The following is a 26,650-nucleotide window of genomic DNA, read 5'->3' as shown; positions in this document are numbered from 1 at the left end:
TCGGTACTATCTTTTGCTTGATTTCAATTCTGAAAAGTTTTGAATTTATTGCCCTACATACAGTATTTAGAATGAAATAGCAACGGATTTGATACAAAACAAGCATGGAAGTTCTAGTACATTTTTCTATTTTATAACGTTTTTATTTTTTATTCTCGATTTCTTTTTCATTATATATACGTATTAGAATTCCGGCCATCAATTTTACAAGCTTAAACATTGATAAGAACGCGTTTCTTTATATTTTGAAGATGGATTTTACAATATTGAAAAGTATAGACAACCTTTGTTTAATATTCACCCATAAATTGTACTTTACGCTCTCTGTCTCGATATTTTTAAACATTGACATTTTTATGATTAAAACGGAATCTGATTTTAAGATTTAAAACATTCTATGTGTGAAAAGGTAAGAATTGATAAAAAGAGATATTTTCAAAACATAGCAATCAAAAGTTGAAGACAACGAATGGCGACCAATCTCATAACCCCTGTAAGGAAGGCATATAATAGAAAATTGGGCATACACGGGCCCCTCGGTATACCAAAGGTGGGATCAGGTGCCTAAGAGAAGTAAGCACCCCCTGTCGACTGGTCATATCCGCCGTGAGCTCCTCATCCTGACCAGGCAACCGGAGCAACATGTAGTCAGAATCAATGTGAAAAGAATGGTCTAACAATCGGTATGAAACACTTTAAACGAGACTGTTGAAATCCCTGCAATATCAACTTGTTTGACAGTAACCTGTCGCGATATACATTTATTAAGTTCGGCTATTTTACAATTTTTATTTGTACTGATAACCATTTCCTCATGAATGCGATGCAGATGTGAACATGTGCTTATGAATCCTGATAACTTAGGGAATTTCGACAAAATGAAAGTAGAACGTAAATATAACGCGCTTCATGAAAAGTATACATTATATGTAATATACTTTGCAATTCATTAATGACATGATAAATATCCTTCAACAGCACAGAGTCAAGTTCTGTCTTGTAAAATAGTTAGCGGCAGCTCAGAGTTTAATGCGCTCTTTTTGCATCGGGGGGATCCTAGATTCTGCGGCCGCATCAACTTAAGACATTTATCATTCCTTCGTCAAGCGATCGGCCCTACCAAGCAAAAGTCATGGAATTTTCGGACATGACCTTTATAAGGCAGGTCCCTTGTCACGTGACCTAACTGCTGCGCCCTTGAGTGCCACACATATGGGGTAATTCCTCAACAGTTAGTGACGTCTCTCTACGAGTGAGAAATTCACGGACTGGACGTGAAACAACAGACAGACATGAAAACCTGACGTCCATTGAATCGTATCATTACCGGCGACAAATGATTGAATACCGTCTACCTGTAATGTGTCTACATTGTTCAAACATCCACACGACCGCCTCCGCTAAAACGGCGTCGGTAAAACTCATTTTGCAATCGGATCTATTATCTTTAAACTTACAGACAAAGACTAAATACATTGTATTCTATGGTTCAATATTTTCTACTTGCGCTCAATCAGTAGTGTCTCTTGTACTCTTTATTCCCGTGGTGATCCGGGTTAGAATAGGTCCTCAATACCAAGGCCTCGTGTCACAGCAGGTGTGGCACGATAAAGAACCCTCCCTGTTCAAATGCATATGCAGCGTCTCCATATGAGTGAAAGATTCTCGAGAGGGACGTTAAACAATATTCAATCAATCAATATACTCTTTATTATTGGTGATGACATAAAATGTACATCTAAGTTATAGATTTATTCTACGTGTTGTAATCGTGAAACATAAATATACATGCACACATATATACAAAGGAGACCAATGTGGTGATAAACATGTCATGTCTGATAGGGTCAATTTCTTCTTTGACGGTCCTCAGAAATTAAATACGCATGCGCGCCTATGACGTCAATATCGTAGTGATCATAGAGCCAAGTGATGAGTGTTACGATAAAAAAGTTTTTGAGAATTGCCACAACTTAACCCGCCCTAATCAAACCTGAAATTCGACTATTATATTGCACTTTGTTTGAAAAAGACGCTATTTTAATATATCTCAAATTGCGCCAATCAGCCTGTTCACGTGATTTCTGTATCAACACTGAAAGACAAATACCGCGAATGTGTTAAACAATATCTTTAATTAATGAATAGAGTTCATTCCATAATTACCAAAAACTTTATCACATTTTGGAAAATTTCTGGTATTTCAATATGAATATTAGTCGAAGATAAAAAGCAGTACGCAACTGAATATATTGGGCATGGTTTTAGATATTGTGTATATTTCAATGTAGGGAAGAATAAGTGTTTATTGATATCAAGCGGGAAAAAATTCAGTTAAAACGTTTTTAACCATTAAATAAAAAAAAACACCTACGTATATCTTTTTAAAAAATCAGTTTTCACGCAATTTTCTATATATATGAGGATCAATGAAGAAAATTGAACTGTCATGTAATATACAAACAAACTCATTATAATGTTAATAATTAGATAATGCAGTAGAATTTACAAAAAGAGGCTTCAGAGATCACAAACTGTCGCCAAGGTTCACAAATATCAGCGCCTTTACAGGTGATATCTCTCTTTCGTCAAGAGTTTGTTACATATGGAGGAATTTGTAACCCCACCCTTATCCACACCAACTCAATGAGCTACAAAATCCAGCACTTGATTTTGGGTCATTCACGAATCTCTGGTGAAAATGAACAAAGCAGTCTACACAACATACTATAACCAATAATAAAACTGCTTTGTCATCTTTGGTGTGTCGTCACTGGTATTTAACGGAAAACAAAAATGTTACAAGAATTGAGGTCTGAAATTCTGAATAATACACTCCGTGCTTTCCGTGCATTACAATATCCCGTTTCGTCGCAAAAGCTGGTAGATAGAGCGTTTCCTGCTTTGTAACAGTTCGTATTCCGCTAACAACCTTTCTCGTAAGTTTCTACGTGGCTGCATTAAAGATGTACGTCGTTCTGCAGAGGGCGATGGCAGTGACCTTAACGACATAGCGCGGTCGTCTTGCAATATAGTTCTAGACCCTCCCTCTTCTTGCACCAAATTATTTCGATTTTCTGCAGCGATACTGGATGCTTGTTGTCTTTGATCTCTGTTGTCAAGGGCATTTTCTTGACGCATGGAGCCTGGTCTTCGAAGGGCTGCGCTTCTGAACAACATACCATCGTCGGAAACTTTACGAGCATCAGAAATTGTATTTGAGTCGATATTTGCAGACGAGAATCGTTGTTGCTCCTCGCGGATTCTTAAAGTCAGTAGTGCGTTTTGTTTCTGTAGTTCCTCCAGTTCTGCTAATTTTTGTTGCACTGATTCAGCGCTCTTCGCGGATTGTCCGTTATCAGGCCCCACTGCCTGAGTTTGTTTGGTAGACGATGTATCGTCATCTGACATCATATTTGAAGTTACAAGTCGTGACGAACCTCTCCTTGCCATAGAGGTTGCAGGTGTAGACTCCGTAGAAGGCGTATAATCATTCAAAACACTTTGAACCTGGAAATATGAGGCGACATGAATCATATAAATGATAAGTTGCCAAATAAAGATGTTATGCTAAATGTTTTACGTTATCGACATTGAATGCATTCGCAACATCGACGACTCAGAAGTTTTACGATATCAGCAGTTGGGTTTTCCGTGATTTTTCTTGAATTCTATACAGTATGTACATCTATTAACAGTTCGCCATGTTTTATAGGGATCATAGACGTACTAGAAAGCACTTTTTCTCCAGGTATTTTGGAACTCTTTAAAACGAAATTAAGGATTTAATGCGAGCACGTTTCTCCAGTATTTTCGAAAATTTTAAAACGAAATTAAGGATTTAATGCTGAAATGTTATTCACGTTTCACTATGTCAGTGTTAAATTCAGCATAAATTGACAAAACCCCCGACCAAGATTAATTTACTGGAATTGTAAAACAAAGCAATTTCCCACATTTGTATATTAAAGACAAAAAAACCCCAGACAAACAAAGTAACAAATTATATGAATGAAGCAAATCCACTTTATTTTTGGTTTGTTTTTTATTTGTTGTGTAAGTGAAGTATTACGAATATCGACTTAGGCATGGTGCACATGGGACCCCCGTTTGCGAAATAAGCGCCCTTTTCACTGTACTACAGAGAATTACACTGGTTTGTGAAAATAAATCTGCCGTGACATCTTCATTCTGTTGTTTAGAGACGATGTAAATATTTTTTTCTCAGTGTCATAAAGTTTAATTTGTAATATACCATCGCATATTGTGAGGCAACAACGCAGCAAAAATTCATTACCCAAAATCAATAAAAAAAAAAATTAGAACTTCAACGTTACCTTTAACAATTGTTCCATTAAATCTCGGTACAGTTGTCTGTTATTCAGCATTCGTTGTCTGTATATAATCTCCGTTATCCCACCAAGCTCAAAATCTGCCTTCAGATCAGTGCTTTCAGCATCCAATGTCAACATACCACGCATCAGGTGTGTCCTTTGATCGTGTAGACTTTGTGCATCCATGTCGTCAATCTGCAGGCCCTGATTATTATTCTGCGCTCGTTGCCCTCCATTGGGTCCAGCCCTTTCCTCATTACCCGGCAATGGCGAGGGTTCCCCACTCTGGGGAAGTGAAGACCATTCCTTCGTGAAGCCTTGGAAGTCCAGGGTTATTGTCTACAAATGCGGAAATAAATACTTTATACCAAGTGGGATCAAACGTCCATTTTGCACAACATTTTGTAGAGAGAGAAAATGTATGCTGTTTTCTGTGTATGTCTAAGATATACCTATATTCATTGTAATGAACCGCCGCGGTGGTCGAGAGGTTAGAGCGTTCGCCCCGCATGCAGAAGTCCGGGGGTTCGAATCCCGCCGCGACAAACCTAAGTCGTTAAAATCGCCAAACGCTCGGCATCAGGTGTGAATGTCACGGGTCCTCGGATATGACTTTAAAAACGGATGTCCCGTGTCACAGTGCGTGTGGCACGCTAAAGAATCCCCACTGCTCAATGACCATGAACGCCGAGCATAGGCCTAAATTTGAAGCTCTTCATCGGTCTTGGTGACGTATCCATATGAGTGAAAAATTCACGAGCGGGAAGTTGAACAAGATAAAATCAATCAATCATTGTAATGACTTCGCGCTCATGAAAATCGCATTTCCAGTTCATTCTTGATTCTCGTTTGAAGATGATAATGAGTGTGGTTTTACATTCAGAATTCCCATTTGAACTGAACCGATCCGTATATATAGATTTGTATTACGATAATAATTACATTTTCGGCAGCAAATTGAAGTGTTTTGGTCCATTCTTATTTGTAAACAGGTGTGACGTCACAATCATCGAAATATCAATCGGAACTACTCGGTTACTTCCGTAACATCAAAGAAGGCGACTTATATGGCTTCAGAGAATTTATCATATTCATTTCATGGTTGAAGATTCCTCGTTCATTCATGTTCTTGTATTCATGTATGAACTGAATTCGTGATTACTACAAAACAAGAAAAGTGATACATGTAATTTTGTGATTTAAAAAGTTTAGGTTTCTATCCCATAAAACAGGTTCCTTTTTAAAGGAGGAATACCACGTCAGCGAAATTTTATATGGATGAAGAGTGGAAGACATGTACATTATTGTTTTAAAACTGAAAATTTACTTTATTTTGTCAAAATATGCAGTTTTGATAGAAACCCGCGATCTACAGTTCAGCAGGCGACACGTGAACCGACAGAGCTACCCAGCCGCATTTGATAGGAGCATACAAAATATTGCTGATATTTATTTTCTCCGTCAATTATGCACGATTTGTAGACCCCCCCCCCCCTCATATTGTAAACTGTTCTCTCACCTCTTGTAGGCCAGTCTGCTGGTTTACCACACTTTTAGTTATTGTAGGAGACTTTCCATTTTCCATGTAGTTCCTTAACATCTCACTCATGTCTGACTCTGTGATGTTAAACCGTCTCATGGCCTCCCTCAGCTTGTCGTTGTAGACAATTTGTAATGGCGGGTGGGGTGGTGAATTCGCTTTGGTGTCTGCTACAGCTCGCTCTATTACACACCCGAGTAAGCAGAATGAAACCACGACTAAAAACTGCATTCTGGAAACAAAAAACATATTGTTGGATGTATTGATAGCCTCGTAAGTCAGTGGCTTCACCTTACGGAAACATGTGGATAGGTTACATTTTTAAGTGTTCATGAAAAAAGCCAATGAGCGTATGTATATAATAACGTACTTTTTATTTCGCAGTGATAAATATTCGCGCGCAGATTTTTAAGTGTTCATGAAAAAAGCCAATGTGCGTATTATATAATAACGTACTTTTTATTTCGCAGTGATAAATATTCGCGCGCAGATTTTTAAGTGTTCATGAAAAAAGCCAATGTGCGTATTATATAATAACGTACTTTTTATTTCGCAGTGATAAATATTCGCGCGCAGATTTTTAAGTGTTCATGAAAAAAGCCAATGTGCGTATTATATAATAACGTACTTTTTATTTCGCAGTGATAAATATTCGCGCGCAGATTTTAAAGGAGACGTTTTTAAGTACGACAACAAATTAGATCTAACTTGTAGCTCTAATCACAGGACCCAAGAAAATTTAAACACCACTCGAGGAATTGTTCACGGGAAAAATATCTTGGTGGTGCAGATTTACTAGCTTAATGTTTTGTTAAAATAAATCAATATACTGTTCTGTTGAGTCAAATTCAGTTGTAACATTGATGTCAAAGAATATGAACAATTACTTGGTTTTATTGTTGCTGAAACCATGAATACTTGAATGATATGATTACTGTATACAGGGTTATTTTCGCCCCGTGTTATTTTCGCTCCATGTTATTTTCGCCTTTCTTTCTTGCTGACGGTTTCGCTCTGTTTTAAATTCGTCCACAAACAGTTGTGTTAAAGAGAGATCAGAGAGAGAAGAAAAAAAAAAACAGTTTCGTCCAGTCTTAAATTCGCCCACTGACAACAAGGGCGAAAGGAACAAAAATAAAACGGGGGCGAATATTTCCCTGTTTATAGTATATAGTAACATGAAATAAACATTTACATGTAGTTGTTGTATTCTTACTGATCTTCCTGACTGGTATCGTAAATTTTTTATTCAACTGCCTTTGATTAAACCATTGTGTGAGTGCGATATGTCTGGTGAAACGAAGCCTTATAGACCAATTTTAATGTTGTAATTTGTCCACATTTTGCATATAGTGTAGTTTAGCATGGAACTTAACGAGGTAATGTTGATGATGTCAGTTTCAAAAACAACAGGTTAAAAGGTCGGTCTGAACATTCGAGGGGATCACTCTACGGGGGCCGGTTTAGGACAGGTGGAAGAGATTTAAAAAGAAAATTGAATTCCTGTCTCTTCATATGGTATATTCAGGACCATATTGAATGCCATTTGTATTGCTATATGTAACATATGTCTGTCAGAATAACTAAATAAAACAATAACCGCCATTGTGTTAGTATTTCCAGAATTGTTTAGTTCATATTCATTAAAAGTTTATTTTGCAAGTACATGAATGTTGAATGATCTGTGAAACCAGTTAAGATATTTATCTAATTAGATAAACCAACTGATACAATATATATATTGGGAGAGGACTAATATAGCTTTATTCTGGTGCCCAATCCCATTCAGAAATTAAATAAAATATTGCTATTTATTGGGTTGGTTTTTTTTTTATATTTCGCGTGTTTGTTATTAAATAAAAGGCCTTTTCCATCTATAAAGCGCCTACCGCCATGTTAATTTTTAATGACAGAAATGAAGGAACACGAGATCGTTATTAAGACAATACGAGTGTAAAAACAACTATATTTGACAGATATTTTTGCTTTTCATTTACTTTCTAACTACATGTTCCGAAAATTTGTCTAAGCCATGATCCAAAAATAAGCTGCAAATCAATTATGTGTCCATACTTACCTTCTCTGTTAAATCCTACTCAAACAGTCTGTAATATTTTCCACTTAAAATCCTTCTTTATATTTTATACTATTTTTTTTTTTTTTTTTTTTACAAAAATTCAATCAATCACATGTTGTACACATGTCACACTAAATCTTCAATAGAGTGAGACTTTCCATGTAACAAACATCTTTTCATAAAATAATTTTACATATTCATAGGTACTCTTTATAAAGATTATTTTTGAAATATCTCAACCCGCACCATCGATCACAATCGTGAATACATTATTTGCATCATCAATAACGTTTGAAGATTAATTCGAAATAAAGAAAAAAAAATGAGGGGAAAAGGGTAAATCAAATTTTAATGTGTTTAATAGACGGTTTGATATTAATTCAAATTTTCTATGAATATTTGATGCATGATGATGCCAATGCTATTTGATTGGGAGGGGAAAGACCATGAAACAGACACGATAGGATCACCAGACATAAGGGCCCCCTATAGTACGTTGTGATATATAATGGGTCGGACAGGTATACCAAATACAGTGGTTTAATGATACATTGTATCCAATTTTCTATAGGAAGGGTGTGGTACAATTTTTTTTTATGAATATAGATACCTACTTGACTATCCATGACAACAGGTTAAACAGCGCGGTAATGAATTTCCCACCTTCATATTGACACTGCTGTTTATAATAGTAGCGGTGAATGAGAAGACAGCAAGCTTGAGAGTTATAAATCTTTTTGACAAGCCAACTTCCAATTTTACATTCGCAATCCCCCACCCCCCCCCTCCTCACTTTAAAAAGAAAAATATGATACAAGCGTTTCCAAATGAATGCGAATCTCATACGAATGGAATTATTTTTATCATTACGGTCTTTATATTCTGTAATGTTAACGTAGATTATGTTTCTGTGTTGGATTTCCTCTCACTATGAGCTATACATAATTCTCCGTTATCAGGAAGGTGGTCACGCACCTGTGAGTCGGAAACATCTTTCTAGATTGTTAAGCGACAGCCATACATCTTACGTACAGGGTTTATGTGTTTGGTTTGTTTGGTTGATCTGTTTTACATGTGTGTGTAGATACATGTGTCATCAGCGGTAGATGTTCAAGCATCGAGTCAGCGCATGCGCAACGTGAGATCTGACTTTTAGTAATGTACAGGCAAATAACACAAATGTTCAATACAAACGTTATGGGTATGCTATCTGAGTCATTTTCTAGTTAAGTGAAATAAAATGTTAGAGGTTTTACCATTCTTCTAAACAATAAGGATAGTATAGCCGATTTTGACATTAGGTATAACTTATATCAGTCTTTAGAATCCCCTACAAGTCATAGACAGTCACTGGCAACAAAACTAGTTACATGTACCCCCCTTAACCTATTTGTAATTGACTAAGGTTACGGCGGTTAGTTGGTTCTTTCACCTCCCACCGGTTTTTTCCCACTCATATTGAAACGTCACCAGCTCTAGGTGAAGTACCACAAATTCAGACCTATGCTTAGCGCTTACGGCCGTAGCAGTGAGGGTTCTTTAACGTACAAACGCCTGTCACGACACGGTACCTCCATTTTTTAAAGGTCATATCCGAAAGACCCGTGATTCTCACTTCTAATTTCCGAGCGTTTGACAAAAAAACCATCACTACCTATGTCCACGTCTTAGCGGGGTCGAACGCGCGACATCCCACCGGTTACAAAGTGAACGCTCTACCACTGAGCTACTGCAACCGGCACCGAGGCAGTGTTGTATGACAGTTATTGTCACAGAGAAAAACCACAAAAATCGTCATGTAGAATCCTCTATCATATTGCACCAGTTCCTTATACTGTACATGTACGCAGGTTCACCACAAGTAGAGCCTTGCATGACACTGTATATATAAATACTGTACATATAGATACTGTACAAATAGATAGTGTACATATAGATAGTGTACATATAGATACTGTACATATAGATAGTGTACATATAAATACTGTACATGTAGATACTGTACATATAGATAATATACATATAGATATTGTACATATAGATACTGTACATATACATGTAGATACAGTGCACATATACTGTACATATAGATACTGTACATGTATATATATTGTACATGTAGATATTCTACATGTAGATAATGTACCTGTATATACTGTACATATAGATAATATACATATAGATATTGTACATATAGATACTGTACATATACATGTAGATACAGTGCATATAGATACTGTACATATAGATACTGTACATGTATATATATTGTACATGTAGATACTGTACATGTAGATACTGTACATATAGATTCTGTACATATAGATACTGTACATATAGATACTGTACATATATATACAGTACATGTATATACTGTACATATAGATATTGTACATATAGATACTATACATATAGATACTGTACATATAGATACTGTACATGTATATACTGTACATATAGATATTGTACATGTATATACTATACATATAGATACTGTACATATAGATATTGTACATATAGATACTGTACATATAGATATTGTACATATAGATACTGTACATATAGATATTGTACATGTAGATACTATACATATAGATACTGTACATATAGATACTGTACATATAGATAATGTACATATAAATACTGTACATATAGATATTGTACATATAGGTATTCTACATATAAATACTGTACATATAGATACTGTACATATAGATATTTTACATGTAGATACTGTATATATAAATACTGTACATATAGATACTGTACATATAAATACTGTACATGTAGATACTGTACATATAGATACTGTACATGTAGATACTGTACATATAGATACTGTACATATAGATACTGTACATATAGATACTGTAGATATAAATACTGTACATAGAGATACTGTGCATGTAGATACTGTGTATATAGATACTGTACATGTAGATATTGTACATATAGATACTGTATATATAGATATTGTACATATAGATAATGTGCATATAGATACTGTACATATAGATACTGTACATAGAGATACTGTACATATAGGTATTGTACATATAGATACTGTACATATAGATATTGTACATGTAGATACTGTATATATAAATACTGTACATATAGATACTGTACATATATATACTGTACATGTAGATACTGTACATATAGATAATATACATATAGATATTATACATGTAGATCCTGTATATATAAATACTGTACATATAGATACTGTACATAAAAATACTGTACATATAGATATTGTACATATAGATACTGTACATATACATGTAGATACTGTACATGTAGATACTGTACATGTAGATTCTGTACATATAGATACTGTACATATAGATACTGTACATATAGATACTGTACATATATATACTGTACATGTAGATACTATACATATAGATACTGTACATATAGATTCTGTACATATAGATACTGTACATATAGATACTGTACTTGTAGATACTGTACATAGAGATACAGTACATATAGATACTGTACATATAGATACTGTACATATATATACATACAGTACATGTTTATACAGTACATATAGATACTGTACATATAGATACTGTACATGTATATACTGTAGATATGGATATTGTACATGTAGATACTATACATATGGATACTGTACATATAGATACTGTACATATAAATACTGTACATGTAGATTCTGTACAAATAGATATTATACATATAGATACTGTACATGTAGATGCTGTACATATATATGATGTACATATAGATACTGTACATGTAGATACTGTACATATAAATACTGTACATATAAATACTGTACATGTAGATGCTGTATATATAGATACTGTACATATAGATACTGTACATATAGATACTGTACTTGTAGATACTGTACATAGAGATACTTTACATATAGATACTGTACATATATATACTGTACATATAGATATTGTACATATATATACATACAGTACATGTATATACTGTACATATGGATACTGTACATATAATAGATACTGTACATATAGATACTGTACATAGAGATACTGTACATAGAGATACTGTACATAGAGATACTGTACATAGAGATACTGTACATATAGATAATGTACATATAGATACTGTACATATAGATACTGTACATATAGATACTGTACATGTAAATACTGTACATATAGATAATATACCTATAGATATTGTACATATAGATACTGTACATATACATGTAGATACAGTGCATATAGATACTGTACATATAGATACTGTACATGTATATATATTGTACATGTAGATACTGTACATGTAGATACTGTACATGTAGATTCTGTACATATTGATACTGTACATATAGATACTGTACATATATATATTGTACATATAGATACTGTACATATAGATACTGTACATGTAAATTCTGTACATATAGATACTGTACATATAGATACTGTACATATAGATACTGTAGATATAAATACTGTACATATAGATACTGTACATGTATATATATTGTACATGTAGATACTGTACATGTAGATACTGTATATGTAGATTCTGTACATATAAATACTGTACATATAGATACTGTACATAGAGATACTGTACATATAGATATTGTGCATATAGATATAGTACATGTAGATATTGTACATATAGATATTGTATTTGTAGATATTGTACATATAGATACTGTACATATAGATACTGTACATATAGATACTATACATATAGATTCTATACATATAGGTACTGTACATATAGATACTGTGCATATAGATACTGTACATATAGATACTGTACATATAGATACTGTATATGTAGATACTGTGCATATAAATAATATACATATAGATACTGTACATATAGATACTGTACATATAAATACTGTACATATAGATGTTGTACATTTAGATATTGTACATATATATATTGTACATATAGATACTGTACATGTATATACTGTACATATATATATATATTTTACATGTAGATACTGTACATTTAGATACTGTACATATAGATACTGTGCATGTATATACTGTACATATATATATTGTACATGTAGATACTGTACATATAGATACTGTACATATAGATATTGTACATATAGATATTGTACTTGTAGATATTGTACATATAGATACTGTACATGTAGATATTGTACATATAAATACTGTACATATAGATACTGTATATAGAGATACCGTACATATAGATACTGTACATATAGATACTGTACATATAGATACTGTACATATAGATACAGTGCATAGAGATACTGTACATATAGATACTGTACATATAGATACTGTACATATAGATGCTGTACATATAGATGCTGTACATATAGATACTGTAGATATAAATACTGTACATATAGATACTGTGCATGTAGATACTGTGTATATAGATACTGTACATGTAGATATTGTACATATAGATACTGTGTATATAGATATTGTACATGTAGATATTGTACATATAGATACTGTGCATATAGATACTGTACATATAGATACTGTACATATAGGTATTGTACATATAGATTCTGTACATATAGGTATTGTACATATAGATACTGTACATATAGATACTGTACATATAGGTATTGTACATATAGATACTGTACATATAGATACTGTACATGTAGAGACTGTACATGTAGATACAGTACATGTAGATACTGTACATATAGATACTGTACATATAGATACTGTAGATATAGATATTGTACATGTAGATTTTGTACATATAGATATTGTACATATATATACTGTACATGTAGATGCTGTACATATATATGATGTACATATAGATACTGTACATATAGATATTGTACATGTAGATACTGTATATATAAATACTGTACACATAGAGACTGTACATGTAGATGCTGTGTATATATATATGATGTACATATAGATACTGTACATGTAGATACTGTACATATATATTCTGTACATATTGTACATGTAGATACTGTACATAGAGATACTGTACATATAGATACTGTACATATAGATACTGTACATGTAGATACTGTACATATAGATACTGTACATGTAGATACTGTACATATATATACAGTACATATAGATACTGTACATATAGATAATATACATATAGATACTGTACATATAGATACTGTACATAGAGATACTGTACATATAGATACTGTACATATAGATACTGTACATGTAGATACTGTACATATAGATAATGTACATGTAGATACTGTACATAGATACACTGTACATATAGATACTGTACATATAGATACTGTACATATATATACTGTAGATATAGATACTGTACATGTAGATACTGTACATGTAGATACAGTACATGTAGATACTGTACATATAGATACTCTACATATATATACTGTACATGTAGATAATGTACATATATATATACTGTACATATAGATACTGTACTTAGAGATACTGTACATAGAGATACTGTACATATAAATGCTGTACATTTAGATACTGTACATGTAGATAAACACAGTATATAATCATGTATGATATTGTAGATGTTCAAGAACACTACATAATACAGAAAATGAACTCAAGTACCCTACATAAAACTTTATATACAGGAAGTGAACTCAAGAATCCTACATTAAACTTTATATACAGGAAGTGAACTCAAGAATCCTACATAATACTGTATATACAGGAAATTAACTCAAGAACCCTACATAATACTGTATATACAGGAAGTGAACTCAAGAATCCTACATAATACCGTATATACAGGAAGTGAATTATTTAAAGAATCCTACATAATACTGTATATACAGGAAATTAACTCAAGAACCCTACATAATACTGTATATACAGGAAGTGAACTCAAGAATCCTACATAATACTGTATATACAGGAAATTAACTCAAGAACCCTACATAATACTGTATATACAGGAAGTGAACTCAAGAATCCTACATAATACCGTATATACAGGAAGTGAATTATTTAAAGAATCCTACATAATACTGTATATACAGGAAATTAACTCAAGAACCCTACATAATACTGTATATACAGGAAGTGAACTCAAGAATCCTACATAAAACTTTATATACAGGAAGTGAACTCAAGAATCCTACATAATACTGTATATACAGGAAATTAACTCAAGAACCCTACATAATACTGTATATACAGGAAGTGAACTCAAGAATCCTACATAATACCGTATATACAGGAAGTGAATTATTTAAAGAATCCTACATAATACTGTATATACAGGAAATAAACTCCGTACATAATACTGTATATACAGGAAATAAACTCCGTACATAATACTGTATATACAGGAAGGTAACTCAAGAACCCTACATAATACTGTATATACAGGAAATGAAGTATTTAAAGAACGCTACATATTACTGTATATACAGGCAGTTAAGTACTTAAAGACCCCTACATAATACTGTATATACAGGAAATAAACTCCCTACATAATACTGTATATACAGGAAGTAAACTCAAGAACCCTACATAATACTGTATATACAGGAAGTGAACTCAAGAACCCTACATAATACTGTATATACAGGAAGTGAACTCAAGAACCCTACATAATACTGTATATACAGGAAGTTAAGTATTTAAAAAACCCTACATAATACTGTATATACAGGAAGTTAAGTATTTAAAGAATCCTACATCATACTGTATATACAGGAAGTGAACTATTTAAAGAACTCTACATAATACTGTATATACAGGTTATGAACCCTACATAATACTGTATATACAGGAAGTTAAGTATTTAAAGAACCCTACATAATACTGTATATACATGAAGTGAACTCAAGAACCCTACATAATACTGTATATACAGGAAGTGACCTACTTTAATAACCCTACATAATACTGTATATACAGGAAGTGAACTCAAGAACCCTACATAATACTGTATATACAGGAAGTGAACTCAAGAACCCTACATAATATTGTATATACAGGAAGGTAACTCAAGAATCCTACACAATACTGTATATACAGGAAGTGAATTATTTAAAGAACCCTACATAATACTGTATATACAGGAAGTTAAGTATTTAAAGAATCCTACATAATACTGTATATACAGGAAGGTAACTCAAGAATCCTACACAATACTGTATATACAGGAAGTGAATGATTTAAAGAACCCTACACAATACTGTATATACAGGAAGTGAATTATTTAAAGAACCCTACATAATACTGTATATACAGGAAGTGAACTCAAGAACCCTACATAATACTGTATATACAGGAAGGTAACTCAAGAATCCTACACAATACTGTATATACAGGAAGTGAATTATTTAAAGAACCCTACATAATACTGTATATACAGGAAGTTAAGTATTTAAAGAATCCTACATAATACTGTATATACAGGAAGGTAACTCAAGAACCCTACATAATACTGTATATACAGGAAGGTAACTCAAGAATCCTACACAATACTGTATATACAGGAAGTGAATTATTTAAAGAACCCTACACAATACTGTATATACAGGAAGTGAAGTATTTAAAGAATCCTACATAATACTGTATATACAGGAAGTGAACTCAAGAACCCTAAATAATACTGTATATACAGGAAGTGACCTACTTTAATAACCCTACATAATACTGTATATACAGGAAGTGAACTCAAGAACCCTACATAATACTGTATATACAGGAAGTGAACTCAAGAACCCTACATAATACTGTATATACAGGAAGTGAACTCAAGAACCCTACACAATACTGTATATACAGGAAGTGAATTATTTAAAGAACCCTACATAATACTGTATATACAGGAAGTTAAGTATTTAAAGAATCCTACATAATACTGTATATACAGGAAGGTAACTCAAAAATCCTACACAATACTGTATATACAGGAAGTGAACTCAAGAACCCTACATAATATTGTATATACAGGAAGGTAACTCAAGAATCCTACACAATACTGTATATACAGGAAGTGAATTATTTAAAGAACCCTACATAATACTGTATATACAGGAAGTTAAGTATTTAAAGAATCCTACATAATACTGTATATACAGGAAAGTAACTCAAGAATCCTACACAATACTGTATATACAGGAAGTGAATGATTTAAAGAACCCTACACAATACTGTATATACAGGAAGTGAATTATTTAAAGAACCCTACATAATACTGTATATACAGGAAGTGAACTCAAGAACCCTACATAATACTGTATATACAGGAAGGTAACTCAAGAATCCTACACAATACTGTATATACAGGAAGTGAATTATTTAAAGAACCCTACATAATACTGTATATACAGGAAGTTAAGTATTTAAAGAATCCTACATAATACTGTATATACAGGAAGGTAACTCAAGAACCCTACATAATACTGTATATACAGGAAGGTAACTCAAGAATCCTACACAATACTGTATATACAGGAAGTGAATTATTTAAAGAACCCTACACAATACTGTATATACAGGAAGTGAAGTATTTAAAGAATCCTACATAATACTGTATATACAGGAAGTGAATTATATAAAGAACCCTACATCATACTGTATATGCAGGAAATAAACTCCCTACATAATACTGTATATACAGGAAGTGATCTACTTAAAGAACCCCGAACCTGTACATATACAATATTGGTAGATCCACATGATGAACCCGTCATCAATCTGTGTAAATTGTTTGCATGCTAACATGCAGGAAATATTCAACAGCGTCTGAACAAAAGACACATGAATACATAGTCATGCAATGTACATGGGCCAATGTTATAATATTTCTCACGACATTGCACGCGTCTTTATTTAATTATTGCCCCGTGGTGATCTGGTTTAAATAGGTCCTCAATAACCCCTTGCTTGTGGTAAGAGGCTAATTGGGGCGATACTTCGGATGAGACCACAAAAACTGAGGTCCCGCCTTACAGCAGGTGTGGTACGATAAAGACCCCTCACTGCTCAAAGACCGTAAGCCTAAATTTTGCAACCCTTCTCTGGCAATGGTGTCGTCTCCATATGAGTGAAAAATTCTCGAGAGGGACGTTAAACAACATTCAATCAATCAATCCGGGACGTGTTCACGAAAAAGCTATATAGCTCTTAACGTTGTCGGGTGAACTCGGCACTACAAAATTCATCCATCGCTTTATCTCTTTTTTCACCCAGTTGCACGAAGGTTAGTTAACTTTGACAGACAGTAAACTTGTCATTAACTTGGATATCTATGAAGCGTCAACTTGAAGTTAACTGTTAGTTAAACTTAACTAAAGACCCAGATTATGAAATGACTACAATGCAAGGATTCTAATGTCCTTCATCATGCGCTCACTATTCGCCCACCGTTGACTTTAAATTTGTGTTCCGTTAGCATTCCTCACCAAGTTGCGTTCGCCGTTTATACACCGTTCATTCACCATTCAAGTGGGAAAGTTGAACGTTGCAAGGACTTAGTACTTTCTTTCAAATTACTATAAATGTAAGAAGGCTAGTTAAAAGAAAACAGGGAGGAATATTACCATTGAAATATAACGTGTGTCGTCTCATTTTAAGATATAACTGGAAAAAATCTGTGCAAAATTTTATTTGATGATCATCAATATCGTACTCAATGTTTGAAACACTTCTTTTTCCATGGCGAATTACAAGTACATTCATGTCATTGTCTAGAGGAACATATCAAATGCATAAAATATATCACAACTTTTTTAATCGTTTCTTCAAGAAACTGGAATACAACACAGTTCAAATGTGCAACATACCTGACTATGTATCATGTAACTTGCAAGATATACTAAGTATTTGTGGTTTTCTTACTGAGAACATTTTAATGACACAATATTATCACAATACATTGTTTTTCTCTTCAAAATATATTTGCAAACGTATATCCATGTATAACGTAAAAACAATTAAAGAAAATATACCCATCTACCAATTACTGCGTGAAAAACCTTATGCATATATCTTTGCAAATTCTTAACATAAATGTTGGAGACGGTGTTATAATTTTTTGAACTTGAAGGCATGGAGTGCATGATCGGAATATAAGCTATCGAATTCTAAACCTCCAGACCGAATAAATATCCATGACATCACTTAAAAACTTTATATTAAGTTCAGAGGTCGTCTACGTTGAGTACGTCTAGGTTGCGTGCGTGCAACCCGTGGTGGAAGGACACGCCCTCCACCGTTTCGTAGAAGAAGACTATTTCTAGACACAAAATTGGAACCAAACGGATTTCTAAACGGAACTCTTCTGTTTTGACGCCAAAGTGTATTTCTCCTAGGTGGTAGTTGACCATCTGCTTCCGCCGAAAATCCGCTCACAGGTGTTGCAGGGTCGGGCGCGTCACCCTCCAAAGTCCCAACAGGTTGTACAGCAGCTACAGTTATAGTCCCGTCATTGTATACCAAATTCCTATCCCGATTTCTTTGCTGTGATCCGAGATTCGCGAAATCGCTTCTATCCACGGCTGGACGTACTTGTCTATTGTCTATTGGTGTTTGATCATCTATATAATCTATGGATGGAGCCGAGCCACCGGATCCTACAAGTGATCTTTCCATCAAAAACTGACCGCTGCTTTCAGCAGATGGACGTACAAGCGCATTGTCGACGCGGGTGAAATCATTTAAGGCTTCAGATGGCAATCTAGATCTCACAACAGGTCTCTCTATAACTGACTGAGAATTTTCACTAACGGACGGTGATGGGAATGGGGGCCTCAGCATGGTCTCATCAACATCGCTAGATGAAGCAACAGGCGACACTACACGGCTAAAATATCTTCTCATCTGTGGTTCAGAGGAGGTCAATTTATTGGCAAACTCGTGTCCTGGCAAAGCGTTAAAATCTGGTCTGCTTGTAAATTCGTTTCTTCTACGAGCAGTGGCTGTACGATCTTGTCTGTTGCGATTTAGCATACGTAGAATATATTCCTCTCTTTGACTCAATGCATTGTATTCATCCATAAGAATTTGAATTTCATCGCCAACACTTCTGCCTGCGTTTACGTTATTTCTATCTGGTAACGGTTGCGATCTTCTTGGGTCATTTGTGCCAGAGCTTAAGAAGTCACCTCTAACGTATGGAAATTGAGAACGTTCATTGTCAAAGACGCGAAGACTAGTTTGATCATCATTTCTAAGATCTTGTGACGGAAGTGATCTGTCGGAGCGGGAATCAAAACCAGACACGGCAGGAACGGGTGAAGGTGACGGCATTATTGAGTCGGAAACACCTAGGTTTAAGTCAATTTCAAATGGAGATCGTACGGTATCATCAAATTGACTGGTCGGAACAGAACCACCATGTGCCATCATTCCTGTGTCGACGGTGTCCATAAACCTATTCGATGGCGCAGATGTCCCACCATTAGCTACTAATAGTTCCTTAGTACTGGCCGTATCAGCACCGAGTGTGCGTACATTCGGCATTCGTAATCTTTGCAGAGCTTGCAGGAGGTCAGTGTTAGCTTTCTTTAACCCGTCAATTTCTGACTGTATAAAACTTAGCTCCTCTTCTGGGGTCAAGGTTTGGCTTTCCGCAGACGACAGTTGTGTTTGCACATTTGCAGTTGTGTCTGACTGGATTGCTTCTGAAGTCACATGACGGAATGCTGCTGCTGGTTGGGTGGGAAGTCCCAGGTACTCACGAATTGCATTCTGTATTTGTTGTAATACTACGTAAGCGTCACGTGATTGTAATTCATTATTCTCTACATTAGTGCGATAATTTTCCTGATTTATCTCTCCTCTTCCGTAACTGTCTTTCAACGCTTCGCGACGACGCTTTAGTAATTTTAGGTCCTCAATCAATTTAGCCTCAAGCTCTCTCAAAGCTGTGACATCCGTAGAAGGAGGTGGTCTTATGTCCTGTCCAATGGGAGAAGGGTCTTTCAAAAATTCTTGAAGCGAAGAAACCGAATCATCGGAAGTAGTTCCAAGTGAAAGGGGGGTCCCTGATGTATCTGCGATAGTAACTGAATCCGTATTCAATGTCTCTGATCCAATAGCGTCATGAGAATGATCTATTCCTTGCGGAACGTCATGCGCATGTGTGATCCCAAGGTCACCATTTGTTCCAACAACTCTTTCGGATTCAGCTCGAGCTGACGCTCCAGTGGGAAATGAATCCCCTTCTGTGAAGCTTTTGAAGTCGAGCGTGATTGTCTGTGGATATAAAAAAAATAAAGTGCTTACTTGTCCCCTTCGAGTGACTTGCTGGTTTATTATAACATAACAAATGACCTGGTTAGCTGTGTCTGAATGTGTTCTTTGTGTGATGAATACGTTTTATCACAGCGAAACGAGATTTTCGATCTGAGATCTAAAATGGGAATTGAATCTTGCAGTTTTCAAAGAGGGATCATTACTCATTACATGCATAGATAAGCATGTTGGCTGTCTGATGCCTATCAGAAGATATTTTCTAAAATATATACGGCATTATCAACATGCATGTATGATAAACTAAGTCCCACCTTAGAACTCTGAACCATGGAGTAATAAATCTCACATTGCTCATTATAATCATACCAACAGTTTGTCTGCTTAATGTCCATAATCTTATAGACAGTTTGTCTGCTTAATGTCCATAATTATATAGACAGTTTGCCTGCTTAATGTCCAGTAGTAAAGAAGATTTTCTATCGTATTTTTAATACATAATGTATATGACTAATCTAGAACCATCCTGGTACTTGAACCCTACGGTCTTGACTTTCAATATCGTATAGGGTTTTTTTTTTCCGTGGGGTGATAAATTTGGCTTATTTTAGCGGTTAGATAACTTTCCGCCAAATCACTCGCCAAATATGCACCCAATTGCGACTTCAGTATTTGCAAGAGAGATAATTCTCCCTTGTCCGCCAAAATTTATTCCGCTAAAATTATTAGCATACCTTTGAGCCAGCAAATCGCCAAATTTTAGACCCGCTGAAATAACCCGCTATACGGTATTCTATTATGATTATATATAATTATAATCCTGCAAACAGTTGGTCTTCGTGTATATGAACGAATTAGAACCACCTTGGCTCATGACTCCATAAACCAGGGGTCATGGATTTTACAGTTTTGGTAAAGAACTCATTACTTATTATAATCACGGTGATAGTTTGACTGCTTGATGTACTGGAGTAAAGATTCGTTTTTTTTTCTTCGTTTGTTTATTTGTTTTTCGTCCCTTTGAGGATTTTTCGCTGATAATGAGACGTCACCAGCTGTAAGTGAAGTATCACAATCAATGATTACGTATTAGGTCTAACGTGGTCAGGGCACAAGCGGGACTCAAACTCACAACCTCCCGGTCACGAAGCGAACGTTGTACCACTGAGCTACCTCGACCTGGCGTAAATATCATTTTTGAAGTTTACACTTTAGATGGCCACATTATTTAGGACCCATAGATGTAAGACCCATGAAATTCACAATTGGTGTTCCCCTTTGATCCATATATGTGATAATATATATCAAAGTTGGTTTAATCCTTTCCTGAGGAAAAGATAAAAATGTTCAGAAGGTTAAGACCAACAGGCAACTACAGTGTAACGACGACAGACAAAAAAGCAATAGGTCAACTGAGTGGCTCATGACTGAATTTCCTAAAAAAAAAAAAAAAAAAAAAAAAAAAACTGAAGTCGAAACTTATGTCTCAGATTTTACCAGAATATTACCTGCTTAAGTAAATGAAAACTCAAACTCAAATTTGATACTTTTTTCGGGAAATGCAAGCCAGACAACCTAAAAAGATAAACTGAACTTATCAAACTTTAGTTAATTTTGTCAACTGACTAATGATGCATATATCATATAACTATTTTTACTACTACAAGTAAAGTAGGTTTTTTGACATTTTAGTAGAGTTAACATTTTCATTTTTAGGTCTTGCAAAACTAACACAAAGTGGTAGTACACGTACACACACTACTCAGCTAGCGTTTTGCAGTAGATAAGGTTCGTCAGACCTGATATACGGCTTTTTTCTAGTCTGCAACAATAGCAATGTATAGTGATAGAAATATAATTCAGCCGCTATTGCATGCAAGGCGCTACGGAAACACACTGAAGTGATCTTTATTTCGAAAATTATTATTAGCAATATTTCTCTTCTTTGTGTATTATAATACTGCATGCAATGCGACACATCGCTCTTAAATTAGATAATTTATAATGACTCTTTTACGGAACAGGTATAAATTAAGGGGATGACAATCGTGTGCTACAGAACAGAAACCTAATCGCTGTTTCGATAACACCATTAGTGTTTATTTTCTAGCATGCTATATATATCTACAACATACACCAACATTGTAATGGTGGACAATACAATACAGTAGGTTCTTTTTATTATTTTCGTATACAAAGAGGCGTGTTTTTTTTTTTTTTAAAGAAAAACTTCCAAATTTCTACGAAATGAAACAATCATCTAAAAGAATATTTTAGAGTATATATGTCCTTGATATACTTTTGTAGTTTTGCTTACCCTTACTCACTATGTTATCCTCAGTTGATACATGTATTATCTTACTATATCAACCCTCAGTTTCGTATTATTTTACGTGTCCTTTTTTGTATTAAGTGTTCTTTGTTTTAGGTTGTTTTACATGTAAATGTTTTAGGGTACACTGTGATTGTGTTGATAATATAAATGTACGATAATAATGATATTATGAAATTGTATGCATACAATGAACGCGATGATTAATGTAAAGGTGTACCTCATTAAGATTTGTGTCCGGGTTAAACACAGTCTTTGTTATAGTGGGGAGTCCACCAGCGATATACGATTTCAGCATATCCTCCATTTCAGCCCTGGATATTTGGAACCTATTCATGACATCTTCTAGATTTCTGGTGTACATTATACTGTAATCAGAAGCATTGTCACCATAATTGTCCAGCGACTGCGGAACCGCCGGGGGGCGGGCGTCTTGTGAAGCCGAAAGCTGAACTTGTGTTGCTAGAAGAATGACGGCGAGAGATTCCAAAATCATCTTGCTTCCTATCCTTGTAGGATTGTTACTGAAATGGATTCAATGAAGCATAGGTTATACACCAAATTTGTTTCGCAATGTTCAGTACCAGTTACATATATAAATGTATATCTATCAAAGAACTTGAGGTCCCGTAGGGATCCGGGTTAGAACAGTTCCTCAGTACCCTTTGCTTGGCGTAAGAGGTGACTAGATGGGGCGGTCCTTCGGATGAATACGGGAAAATCCGAGACCCAGTGTCAGAGCAGGTGTGACACGATAAAGATCCCTCCCTGATGAAAGGTGAAGATAACGAACAGTGATCAATCATAACTCCTATAAGCAAGTTGGGCAAACACGGACCCCTAGATATACCAGAAGTGGGATTAGGTGATCAAAGGCCGTAGGCGCTAAACAAAGGCCTACATTTTGTAACCGTTCACCGGCAATGATGATGTTTCCATAAGAGTGAAAGATTTTCGAGAGGGACGTTAAACAAAATACAATCAATCAAAGGACTTGTGTCTTTTCTCTCAGTCAAAAATTTTACGCTCTTGCGTTACACTTGTTATGGTGGAGAAATTCACTTTGATGTTGAAAAAAAATCTGGGACAGATGATGGAAAAGGTTTCATCTCTGAGGATTACGAAGTATGTTTACTTCACGCATACAATTAGCCTCTTGTTATCTAGTTTGAGTAAATCCTTAATTGAACGTAATTTTAAGCACAAGCAGAAAGTAGGGACACAATGCTTTTATGCTAGGTGTTTTATCAGCTCTAACGGTAATTATTTGTCGAATTCTAAAAATCAGAAATGCTGACGTGTGCATTCACTTTAATTAGCAATTCGATTGATGAATATATACAAAATTAGATCGCATGCAACATTTTATAAAATTCCTTCCTTTGTGGTTAGTTTGAATAAATTTACATGTAATAAAGTGAATTGATAATGTACAAACTGATATTAATTTTACATCAGAGTTAAAAAAAAAAAACCCATTATCATGCTGCAGGTTTTGAAATAAATATATATATATATATAAAGAGTGAAAATCAACCCCTGTTCATGTTAAGCTCTATGAAATCTTTCTCCTTTTAAGGAGTTGTGGTAATATAATTAAGGCTCTGACAATTACGTATGCTAAAGATTTTAATAAATTTAATGTTTAAAGAACCGTACTAAAATTCTTCCGGATATAGTCCATGAAATTGCTATCATCATTGCATCAATTTTGGAACTATCGCCAAAAATAAGCCCAAAAGAGCACCTTGCCAAAAAACAAAGCCTACTAGCATACGTTGTCTTGTACTTTCCCATCTGAAAATATTTATCAGAATGAATAAAGAATTTAGTATAGCCTTTCAAAATCAATTCGTTTCCATACATCGAACAATAGAATAACGCAGTTACTGAGGAGACTCCAGTTTTTGGCACTCTGTTTTTCTTTTTAGTTTTTACAAGTTTATTGTTATTTCGGATTTCCAATATTTCGGCTTGAGCATCACTGAAGAGACATTATTTGTCGAAATGCGCATCTGGTGCATCAAAATTGGTATCGCATAAGTTTTATATGATTAACTTCGAGCTTTTTTTCCCCATTAATTTTCATATGAGAAAAATGTTGACGTTAAAGTTTAGTTATGTTGTTATATTGCCCTGTCTTCGTTTTAATGATTAATTAAAAAGACTCCAATAAACAACATTAATTATGATTATTCCCTACTTTTATGAAGGAAATATGGCATATCTTTTCTATTAGCTTTGTGAATAAAACATGCATGTAACTATACGCAACTTTTAAAGACAGAATATAAACGCATGTTTTTTGTTTGGATAGGAACTATTGATATACTTCTTAGAGAATTTAAGTGATTTTGGTGAGCTCTAAGCTACTTAAAAATACGGGAATCTAATCAAAACTTTATGAACCTATATTAACAGAAGCCTGCATGCATATACATTTTCATACGACTATGATATTCTTACATAATATTTGCCTTCAAATTTTAGGGTAGACTCTACATGTATATATAAATTTCCAAAATAAAAGTGCAGCAATGAAGGTTTTTTTTAACATACGAACCACACTAAATAGGTATAATGTGTAAATTTGATGAACCCTACCTCTAACGGGGAATTACAGTGAAGTTATAAAGGACAAACTACTCAAGCATATTCACAAAAATGGACGGATGTATTTACAATAATACGTAAATGGTATATTGTTTTACCTAACATTTTCAGAATTGTTTTTTTATTTTATAAAGTTTAAATAAAAATATCCTTTGGTGTATCCATAAGATACTGTATATATGAGCATATGAGATACTGTATATATGGGTACTACAAATACAAGAGATCGGACTATGTTGGTCTGAACGTCTTACCTCCATCCAAGTATCCCAGGCTTTGCTACAAACGTATCTAAACAGTTCTTATAAATCGGTCCTCATTAATCAAACGACCACAGTCTGTGAAATATTTGCAAGGATGCTCAAAAAGCTTCAAAGATTTTTAAATGTGTTAATTGATGCCTTCTCACCAGGAAATGTCAAGCTTGTTGTTAACACGAATGTTTATTTAATTTTGTGTCATTCTTGCTCACCTGCTTAAAACCATATTGAGCTTTTAAGTTGTGCTTTATATGGCGCATTTTGATTTAGCGAGTGATCTAATTTTCATTTAGTAAGACACGGACTAATTGGTTTT

The 26,650-nt window shown here is 34.4% G+C and overlaps 2 protein-coding genes across 2 annotated transcripts; both read right to left on the bottom strand.

Annotated features, from left to right (window-relative positions):
- Nucleotides 1–1,691: 1,691 nt before the first annotated feature.
- On the bottom strand, nt 1,692–8,131 carry LOC125665702 (uncharacterized). Its single transcript, XM_048898487.2, has 4 exons — nt 7,952–8,131; nt 5,854–6,106; nt 4,338–4,673; nt 1,692–3,510 (listed from the first exon to the last, which is right to left on the bottom strand). The coding sequence occupies exons 2-4, from the start codon at nt 6,103–6,105 to the stop codon at nt 2,854–2,856; spliced, it is 1,245 nt and encodes a 414-aa protein (XP_048754444.2). The 5' UTR covers nt 6,106; nt 7,952–8,131; the 3' UTR covers nt 1,692–2,853.
- Nucleotides 8,132–18,525: 10,394 nt separating this feature from the next.
- On the bottom strand, nt 18,526–26,470 carry LOC130051087 (uncharacterized). Its single transcript, XM_056152401.1, has 3 exons — nt 26,329–26,470; nt 23,682–23,985; nt 18,526–21,132 (listed from the first exon to the last, which is right to left on the bottom strand). Exons 2-3 carry the CDS (start codon nt 23,955–23,957, stop codon nt 19,066–19,068), a joined length of 2,343 nt encoding a protein of 780 aa, XP_056008376.1. The 5' UTR covers nt 23,958–23,985; nt 26,329–26,470; the 3' UTR covers nt 18,526–19,065.
- Between the last annotated feature and the right edge of the window lie 180 nt (nt 26,471–26,650).

The sequence above is a fragment of the Ostrea edulis genome, chromosome 10 (assembly GCF_947568905.1).
Source record: "Ostrea edulis chromosome 10, xbOstEdul1.1, whole genome shotgun sequence".
In the NCBI taxonomy this organism is placed as follows: Eukaryota; Metazoa; Mollusca; class Bivalvia; order Ostreida; family Ostreidae; genus Ostrea; species Ostrea edulis.
Note: the sequence above shows the minus strand (reverse complement) of the source record. Positions and strands in the feature narration are given on the sequence as shown.